At 39.4% G+C, this 9,250-nt stretch overlaps 1 protein-coding gene and 3 long non-coding RNA genes across 14 annotated transcripts; 2 read left to right on the top strand and 2 right to left on the bottom strand.

Annotated features, from left to right (window-relative positions):
• Window positions 1-1,183: 1,183 nt before the first annotated feature.
• LOC124204653 (keratin-associated protein 16-1-like) lies at window positions 1,184-2,873 on the bottom strand. Of its 4 annotated transcripts, none has more exons than XM_046601755.1 (3): window positions 2,346-2,541; window positions 1,798-2,245; window positions 1,184-1,701 (listed from the first exon to the last, which is right to left on the bottom strand). In XM_046601755.1, exons 1-3 carry the CDS (start codon window positions 2,370-2,372, stop codon window positions 1,319-1,321), a joined length of 858 nt encoding a protein of 285 aa, XP_046457711.1. In that variant the 5' UTR covers window positions 2,373-2,541; the 3' UTR covers window positions 1,184-1,318. The 4 variants fall into 4 exon arrangements, with proteins under 4 accessions (XP_046457711.1, XP_046457712.1, XP_046457710.1 ...); XM_046601756.1 differs by having other exon boundaries at window positions 1,184-1,653; XM_046601754.1 differs by having other exon boundaries at window positions 1,184-2,094; window positions 2,125-2,245; window positions 2,346-2,540.
• Window positions 2,117-5,883, top strand: LOC124204654. 5 transcript variants are annotated; one of them, XR_006879026.1, is made up of 8 exons: window positions 2,117-2,254; window positions 2,854-3,023; window positions 3,224-3,942; window positions 4,033-4,290; window positions 4,958-5,049; window positions 5,115-5,232; window positions 5,435-5,589; window positions 5,662-5,883. It is a non-coding gene; the product is annotated as an uncharacterized LOC124204654 (long non-coding RNA). The 5 variants fall into 5 exon arrangements; XR_006879025.1 differs by having other exon boundaries at window positions 2,130-2,254; window positions 2,865-3,023; XR_006879027.1 differs by lacking the exon at window positions 2,854-3,023 and having other exon boundaries at window positions 2,127-2,254.
• Window positions 5,884-6,273: 390 nt separating this feature from the next.
• LOC124204651 lies at window positions 6,274-7,941 on the bottom strand. Its single transcript, XR_006879020.1, has 5 exons — window positions 7,837-7,941; window positions 7,358-7,743; window positions 7,156-7,292; window positions 6,827-6,914; window positions 6,274-6,739 (listed from the first exon to the last, which is right to left on the bottom strand). It is a non-coding gene; the product is annotated as an uncharacterized LOC124204651 (long non-coding RNA).
• LOC124204652 lies at window positions 7,749-9,206 on the top strand. Of its 4 annotated transcripts, none has more exons than XR_006879023.1 (6): window positions 7,749-7,797; window positions 8,057-8,116; window positions 8,180-8,427; window positions 8,493-8,632; window positions 8,874-8,961; window positions 9,049-9,206. It is a non-coding gene; the product is annotated as an uncharacterized LOC124204652 (long non-coding RNA). The 4 variants fall into 4 exon arrangements; XR_006879024.1 differs by lacking the exon at window positions 7,749-7,797 and adding an exon at window positions 7,833-7,967; XR_006879022.1 differs by lacking the exon at window positions 7,749-7,797 and adding an exon at window positions 7,833-7,967 and having other exon boundaries at window positions 8,057-8,427.
• The last annotated feature ends 44 nt before the right edge of the window (window positions 9,207-9,250 follow it).

The following is a 9,250-nucleotide window of genomic DNA, read 5'->3' as shown; positions in this document are numbered from 1 at the left end:
AATTGAAATCAGATTTCATTGTCTAATAAAGCATGGTCAAAGTAAGGGCAAGCCCATGGTAAGGGTCTGTAATTCCCAGTTAAAAGTTCTTTTAGACCTTGAATATTCATGCTATTATCAAGCATCAATTATTGTCAATGGCCTGACCTGTAAAATCCACTTTTTTTATACAATTTTTTACATTTTCCAATTTCTAGGTGGCGAGCATTTCAGCAAATGTGAGTGTAGGCCTAGATGGCATATTTGATAGAAAAGTGAAGTTGTCTTGAGAGGTACACACACTGACACACATAACAATTTGTTGTTATCAATTTGAAATGCCAATTTAAAAGTATGATAGGTTTGATTTAAATTATATTTAGAGAAAAAAGTTGTTGAGTTATCTTGTATCTAATTATATTTTTATTTCCTGCAGATTTCAGGTAAAGAGTGGTGAACTGAACTCAATAGACCAAGAAAATGATCTAGGAACTGGAGACAAACTGATGAACAAAGAAATTTATTTGGACTCGCAGGTTTTTATTCATTAAGTATTTCCTTCAACTTCTCCCCAAATCTCATCCATAAAGACTCATTTGCAAAGGTTAGTCCATTTATATCAACATTTCAAAGCTTTTGCTAAAAAAAACTAAAATCAGCAGTTGATTTAACAGTTTTTTGCTATATAGAATCTCAACACCATTTAAGTTAAATTTCTTACACATGCAATTTTCTCTTTACTAGATCGTTTTCCTTCATCCCAAGGTTCGCTCATTCCTAACACAGGTCTATTAGCGCAGTAGACATCACACGTCAATTGAGTTTCATGGCCTCCGCACGTGCTACATATTACACAATCGATCAGGTAAGCCCCAAACTGTTAATCTCTTTGATCTTCATTATGATAAAGACCTTTTTTTTATATTTATGGGACACCTTTAAGATCAGAGCGTGTTAAGTGTCAGTGGAATTGTTTTTAGTTTACAGTCTGGAAATACGGAGTTGTTGCTTTTGCGGAATAGAGTGAGATTAGGAGGGGGAGGGCATGGGAGATTCGGAAGTGACTAATAAGTCGAGAACCTTTTTATCAAACAGTATTCGACAGCAAGAGGCCCTGATTATTATTGCCGCGAGTTAAAGTGTGTCAGGTTTTTTTCTGAAATGTGTGGCGAATCGGAAAAAAAAAAAAAACAACTTAAAGAACTTTTTAGTTTGTTCCTGTGTATTGTATTAGCCTTCCCATTTTGTTATATCTATCAGCTACAGAATTGTAAGTGTGCAGCTATTGTATCCCATACCCGCTCTCGCTCGATCTTCAATCTCCGGTTGCACCGGCCGTTCAGGCAGTTGCACAGCCTGGGGTTGTACAAGTGGTTGGGGCGCAGTTTGTTGTGCAAGTTGTTGTGGTGGTAGTGGTGGTGGTTTTGCAAGTTGGACAAGGTGCAGCTGGCTCAGCCGGAGCGACTGGTGGGGCCGTAGTTCTTCTCCTTGGGGGTTTTGCGACAACAGGTGCTTCGGTGCAGGATGGACTTGTGCAAGGTGCCGGTGATGGTGGGGCGACGGGTGTGCAAGATGGACCTGTGCAAGGTGCTGGGACTCGTGGAGCGACGGGTGTACAGGTTGGACCTGTGCAAGGTGCTGGGACTCGTGGAGCGACGGGTGTACAGGTTGGACCTGTGCAAGGTGCTGGGACTCGTGGAGCAACGGGTGTACAGGTTGGACCTGTGCAAGGTGCAGGTCTTCTTGGAGCGACGGGTGTACAGGTTGGACCTGTGCAAGGTGCTGGGACTCGTGGAGCGACGGGGTTGCAGGTTGGACCTGTGCAAGGTACAGGTCTTCTGGCGGCGCCTTGATTTCTACATGATGCATCGATACAGCCGGTTGCTGGATCTTCAGATTCCAATTCAATTTCAATTTCTTCTACAGATACACTGACTCTCTCTTCCACTTGTACGGCTTCCTGGGAAGTCTCGATCTCTAGGTTTCGTTCCTCATTTCCTGGGCATCCTCCGGTCGGACATCCTGTGGGTTGGCCGCATCCTCCAGTTGGACATCCTGTGGGTTGGCACCCTCCAGTTGGACATCCTACGGGTTGACATCCTCCAGTTGGACATCCTACGGGTTGACATCCTCCAGTTGGACATCCTCCGGCTTCCATGGAACTTTCTAGGTTTCGTTCTTTGGAGCTTTCGCTGCTGTCGTCACTTGATGGCATCGGCATGGCGTTGACGACCACTAGACTTATGCAGCACGACACGAGCAATAGCTGCGACAGGTAAACAAATTAATTGAGTAAATACACTTGAAATTTAGGCTCTATTATTCTACAGACTGCAGACAAATTGAAAAGATAACAATTAGCTTACCTGGCACAGCGCACTTGTTCTCGCCATTTTGATTCTTAGTTGGGGGTTGTGGGTTTTGTGTTGGTTATGTTGGATTTTACTTGCTTATTTATACTGTAATGGGCGTCAATATTGTTTGCCTAATGAGGGGACTAAGACCTTGCCCATCGCCTTAATGGAGATGTAGGACCCCACCTCTTCATCATCAACGTCTTTGATTTAATTAGGGATTTCCCCTGATGCGATATCATACGTGTTTACTGGAGGTGGAAGTGCCAAGTGACCATGAATCAAGGGTGTAACGGTTACACCCATCTCATGTTAATCAACGTTCAGATTCGATTGATGTTGCCAACTGAACTCAATTTGGCGATGAGCAGAGGAAGATTGCGTCAGGTGAGGGGGTCTAATTCAAGCATCGATTTTTAAATTTTATCTTGCGTGAGCTAGTAAACTTTAAATTTAAGTTCTTTCAAATTAAATTTGCTTCTTATCGACAATGATTATATGTAACGAACTTTTTATTTAGTCCACTAATAGACTGGCCCACTGGCCATAAAGTAGGACGAGTCGCTCAAGGCACTTAGGTAAATACCCTTGAAAGTAAAAACCTACCGCACAGCTTCTTATTGATGTCAGCACTGCTTTCAACCATCATGAGCGCCTCTTCCGGCTCTGCCGCCGCATCTTCTTGCTCAGGTTTTCGGTATCGTAACAATCAGATAATAGACTTGATACGTAATAGATAAAGACGTTAAGTTGGAAAGAAAACCATTCAGCACACCTGCCACTTTTATACTGGTTAACTTGTGAAATTCTTACTACCCTTTGAAATCCATTTGATCAACCTGTTCTTTACTTTCGATTTTTAATTGCTAAATTTTTTTTTTATTTTATAGGTTAATTCCTCCCTTGATTGGTCTGGAGCATCAAGTGATGTCGAGGGGAATTTTCTTATCAAGGTGCTACAAGGTACGACATCTTCTTTTACCTTCCATTCTTCCTTTCACTTTCTGTCCACCGTCCTTGTTTGTATTTATATGAACGTCAATATCTTCACGAGGGCGTCACCTAGTGGTGCATTTATCGCCTGAGTAATCACGCTGCGTACCGCTGCCGACGCCTATGGAGAAGAAAAACAAACGAAGTATTGAACGTATTTTCCTGTTTGCGGCTAGGTTACGATTTATATTTTAGTCGATTTTAGTAGAGCTGGACGGCTGGTACAGTACTACTCCATAGCTGGAATGGCGAGCTTTTGAAACCCCAAATTATTTTTAAATTGTAATTTGTTAGTGTTTTTTTCGCAGGTTGACGTTATATCCACTGTTTTTAATTCTTTTATTGTTGTAAAGTTAAGTGGATTCAGTATTTATAAGGCAGGCGTTGTGGATCGTGACTTTGGCATTTTGCTTTATCATTAGCACCATGCGCATCACAAATTCTTGTCCATTCGCCTCCTGAACTTCTTGACGTCGATGAGCTGGATGAGCTGGATGAGAACCTTTGGGCGAGGGAATTCACAATTTTTTTCTACAAACAAAAAGTTGTTACAGCTCAGCACTCAGGGTCGGTAATAATATGGAAAGGATTTGATCCGTCGGGATTAAATCTTGAGGTGAGGAATTAAAGAAAAATAGTTTACTTTCGTTTGATGGTCAATTAATTTTTTTTTGTGATGGCTGACCGCTGCTGAATGCCGTGGCAGAAAGGAAACTTTTACACAAACCTTTACCGTTGTCGAGAAACGTACTGCAGGAAATATGTGCTGTCAGAGCAATCTTACGACGTAGACTGATGGTGGTAAAAAAGCGCTAATCATTGCGGTGATGCAATCTGCCGACCGAAGGCGGGGGTGCTATAATGACTTTGAGTTTTGCCTTTTATTTACGCAAGGCTTTTGGCTGTGCAGCTCAGTTGACAAGTTTAAGCTCAAAAGTGACGTCCGGGCGCCATTCATTAACAGGTTTATATTTACTCGGAGATTTTTTTTTTCGTTAATTTTTTAACATAGAAACTTTTCTGATGAGGGAACCACGCACATTTTTATATTAAGGATAGGGCCATTCTTGATTTCAGATTCAGATTTTCATCATTGGGGAGGGGTTTGTGCGAAAAAAATTTCTAATTTTGCTTGTCAAATCCTTCAACTTATTGCTTTTGATTTTATGACATGTTTTCTTTTCTTCAAAATTCATGTTTTGAAAGGGTAAATTATGTTGAATGAACAAGCAAATGACATCTCCCTACTAAATCTTACTGAAAAGGCTATTTGTATTTTTAAATTAAGTAAATTCTTTTTTTTTTTAAACTTAAGTAGGTGTAGGTCATATTCGCTATCTTGATTTGGGTCCCTTGCTAACGCAGGTAGCTGACATTATGTCATTATCTTCTTAAGACGAGTCTTTCATATACTGAGTTTTGAGACGTGTCAAATAGATGGCGTGTTGAACTGTTGATTGTGTCAGTTATGGGCTTATGGCGGTTTGCTGTCAAAAGTTAAGCTATCTTTTCTTCGAAAATAACCAATGAATTCATAGGTAAATTCAAGTGATTTCGTGTGTAACTTGTCGGTGATTTGTTCTTTTCCGTGTATATGTTGGATAACCTTAATGTTTCTCATCCACTTACAGGAGGAAACGTCTAGGAGTAGTGCAGCCTACTGTCAACTATTTTGTTCAAAATCATTGTATATTTTACTGAATGTGCCATTGAAATGATACAGGTAACAACCAACACTAGCTTTATTACAGTATTGCTGAAACATGTGTTCTTCTCATCTTTTATTAGGATTCATCATAATTGTCCGCTGTTTGTATTGGACTTGCAAGATTACCTACCCCAGCATGGATCAATCGCTCATTCCATCTTCTAGAGAACCTTGGATAACTGATTGATGGTTTCATGTGTAAGTTCACTTGTCATGTTGTCACTGAACTTTCTATGTTGCAGTCTAATATGTATTTAAAGTATTGATCTCCAATCCGTCTTATGTTTCAGAGACAATTTCAAGTGTATACTGATAACTGTTTAATTATTCTTTTACATCATAGAAGTCAACACAAATTATAAACAAGGTGACTTGTTTTTCTTTATTTTTTTATTTACAGGTTCTAAACTGCTGGTTTCTAAATTTGCATGGCAGATTTTATGAAAAGTCCTGTCATTTCAAGAAAAGTCAACAAGGTCTGTTGTTTGCTGACCTGTTGGCTGCTACCTTGAATCCTCCTTGTTGACTTCTTTACACAGGCCCTCCTGATTTGAGGTATTACTTTCTGCCGATACAATCTTGCTTGAATATTATTGGCATCCAAACAAATGTTCATTCTGCTTACAGGGTAATCCTTCGCTACTGATCATGGACTTCATCCATTGGTGACAACCGACGAGAGAATACTGTAATTGAAGACAGATCAATTGTTTAGTTAGATCAAATTACAAGTGCATATCTGGGCTCCCTTCTTTTCTGTGGCCCCGTTTCCCTAACTAACCACTAACCAACGCCCGCCGGTGGTCACTCACCCGCTGTGAACCCAGGAGGAGGGGAGGGCTCTGGTCGAACGGGGACTTGGAAGGCTCATGATCCGATGAAAACTTTTGGAGGGTCATGAGTATAACCCGGAAGCCTAGTATGACTACATCTCCCCGGAAAAACTTGCCTCGTACTTCTCTCTTCTTCTCGGTCCAGATAAATATCTCTGGGGGCCGTAGACATGTCCTATAACAGCATGTGCGAGTTAAACAAAGCAACCCACTACCCAATGAAAGAAAAAGCCATGGTTTATTACTTGCTATCTAAACCATTGCTTTTTGTCTCATTGCCGCAGCGGTGGTGGCGGGTTGCGTTTAACTCGTACAGAAGAAATACGTCTTGAACCAGACGCTCTGTTAATTGAATTTTTTCGACATTTCAAAAATAAAATAAAATTGGTTTCAAAACTTCAAATCATATGTTTATTTATTACAGATATTACATTGTTTAGGTTTAACATTGGTCTATGGGGTTTAGGGTATAAATTTAGAGGATGGTAGGTGTATGTTAGTAGGGTTTGAAGAATTGGAAGGTATAAGTTTGTGGGGTTTGGAGACTAGTTGGTTGGGATATGATTGTGGGGTTATAGATTAATAACTGATTTTTTATCCAAAACTTGAAAGATACCCCCCCCCACTTCCCTTTCCCAACCCCGCAAACATGTTTATTATTTGATTGACATAAACAACCCATTTTTTTAACTTATAAACGGTAAACTGCATAGTAACGATGACAATTTAACAAAATAATGATGCAACTTCGGTAACACGACACCAGCACCAAGGAACGGCCAATTGAACTTGATGTAGAAAGATCTTTCACCAGTATAGGCTGCAGCAACGTGCCACATCGGAAAGCAACTGCGCGAACATAAACGCTAAACCTATAACCAAAATGAAATGAATTAATGTTCAGCATCAATAGAATTGCTGTCAATGAAAAGACGAATAAATGTCACTGTGTTATTTACAAGAATTAAAGCCCTCAGCTGGCTGCGTCAAATCCATGTGAAAGTTGGGCAGCAACAAAGAAGCTCAAACTCCACCAGGGTGTTAATCCTATTTTAAAAAAAAACTCGATTACTAGTATCAACCACGATTTCTCAAATGACAAAACAAAAATGATCAAAGTTAAGTTAAACTACAAAATCCTTCAGAATAAATGTTGCAAAGGAATGTACAGTTGGTAAGCTTTGCCAAGGTTCAATTTCCACAACTGAAATAGGTTGAAGAGATAGGCACTAACTAAATCTCTAGTCTCACACGGTCTCACAGTTAGAAAGTTGAACATTATATTTACCCGAATTGTTCTGAAGTGTTTCTGACAAACGTGGAGCTGGTACAGGAAAAAAGAGACGACATTTTGGCAAAATGTTCAGCTGCTCAGGCCACACGATTTTGCCATGTAGAAATTATAGGCTGTTACCAGATAAATACCTAAATTCACACAACAATAATTAACACAGTCACAACTCACATCCAAGAATCCAAAGAGAAATTACCATTTTTACGAATAAAACTTTCAAGAAAGAAAAGTACGGCGTATTAAGTATCCTATCCAACGATACGTTTTCAATCAGTGTCAATCAGTCAATCAATGTTATAAAATGGCGGAATTTCGTTTTGAGTAACGAAGACACTCGCGCCATCTAGCAGACATAATTTTAGCCACCTAGTGATATCCGACATATTCCTTAGCATTCAGACGTCTGGACGGAACGTAAAAGGAGTGCTGGAACTCTGTGGCTGGAATGTTTTGAATTGTGATGATGCAAAGTAGCAGTTCTTCTGGGACGATGTAGGACAAAGTGACAACAGAAGACATCTTCAAGGATTTCATTTTGTCTTGAAGAGTACTGAGAATGCTGACTGCCAAATCTTGATTACCCTGTGCGACCCTGTGTAATGCACAGATGACAGATCTATTTCAATAACATGTGTGGTTAGTTGTAGGGAGTGGTTATATTGACTTAAACCATACCTGTTGTGATCTCCTGAAATGATTAATTGTTGATGTTTCTTCTTACATTGTTTTCTGGCTGTTTGCCAGGACTAGAAAGCTGTAACTGGTGAACTGACTGGTTCACTGGAATTTCAGATACTCATGTCAAAGTGTGTTGTAGTATCATTTTGCAGCTTCTTGTCGTAAAATTATTCATGAACTACATTTCACCTTAATCTATGCAAATCTTGCTTTACAGAAAGAAACACATCAAAACTTCTTCATCCCAAACTCCCATTGACCAAACATTAACCGCAAGGTTTTGTTTACGAGTTTACGTTTACTTTACAACTTATTATTTGCTAAATTTATTTTAAAATAGTTATTGGAAAAAATGTTCCTGCCGTTCCGTCCAGACTCCAGACGTCTGAATGCTAAGGAATATGTCGGATATCACTAGGTGGCTAAAATTATGTCTGCTAGATGGCGCGAGTGTCTTCGTTACTCAAAACGAAATTCCGCCATTTTATAACACTGATTGACTGATTGACACTGATTGAAAACGTATCGTTGGATTGGATACTTAATACGCCGTACTTTTCTTTCTTGAAATTTTTATTCGTAAAAATGGTAATTTCTCTTTGGATTCTTGGATGTGAGTTGTGACTGTGTTAATTATTGTTGTGTGAATTTAGGTATTTATCTGGTAGTAACAGCCTATAATTTCTACATGGCAAAATCGGGTGGCCTGAGCAGCTGAACATTTTGCCAAAATGTCGTCTCTTTTTTTCTGTACCAGCTCCACGTTTGTCAGAAACACTTCAGAACAATTCGGGTAAATATAATGTTCAACTTTCTAACTGTGAGACTGTGTGAGACTAGAGATTTAGTTAGTGCCTATCTCTTCAACCTATTTCAGTTGTGGAAATTGAACCTTGGCAAAGCTTACCAACTGTACATTCCTTTGCAACATTTATTCTGAAGGATTTTGTAGTTTAACTTAACTTTGATCATTTTTGTTTTGTCATTTGAGAAATCGTGGTTGATACTAGTAATCGAGTTTTTTTTAAAAATAGGATTAACACCCTGGTGGAGTTTGAGCTTCTTTGTTGCTGCCCAACTTTCACATGGATTTGACGCAGCCAGCTGAGGGCTTTAATTCTTGTAAATAACACAGTGACATTTATTCGTCTTTTCATTGACAGCAATTCTATTGATGCTGAACATTAATTCATTTCATTTTGGTTATAGGTTTAGCGTTTATGTTCGCGCAGTTGCTTTCCGATGTGGCACGTTGCTGCAGCCTATACTGGTGAAAGATCTTTCTACATCAAGTTCAATTGGCCGTTCCTTGGTGCTGGTGTCGTGTTACCGAAGTTGCATCATTATTTTGTTAAATTGTCATCGTTACTATGCAGTTTACCGTTTATAAGTTAAAAAAATGGGTTGTTTA

Source organism: Daphnia pulex, chromosome 10, assembly GCF_021134715.1.
Source record: "Daphnia pulex isolate KAP4 chromosome 10, ASM2113471v1".
NCBI lineage: Eukaryota > Metazoa > Arthropoda > Branchiopoda > Diplostraca > Daphniidae > Daphnia > Daphnia pulex.
Note: the sequence above shows the minus strand (reverse complement) of the source record. Positions and strands in the feature narration are given on the sequence as shown.

Coding starts and splice junctions, on each gene's coding strand:
- LOC124204653 (XM_046601753.1), bottom strand. CDS start 2,372: ATGGCGAGAACAAGTGCGCTGTGCCAG. Junction 2,246..2,345: donor GAACAAGTGCGCTGTGCCAG/GTAAGCTAATTG, acceptor TACCTGTCGCAG/CTATTGCTCGTGTCGTGCTG.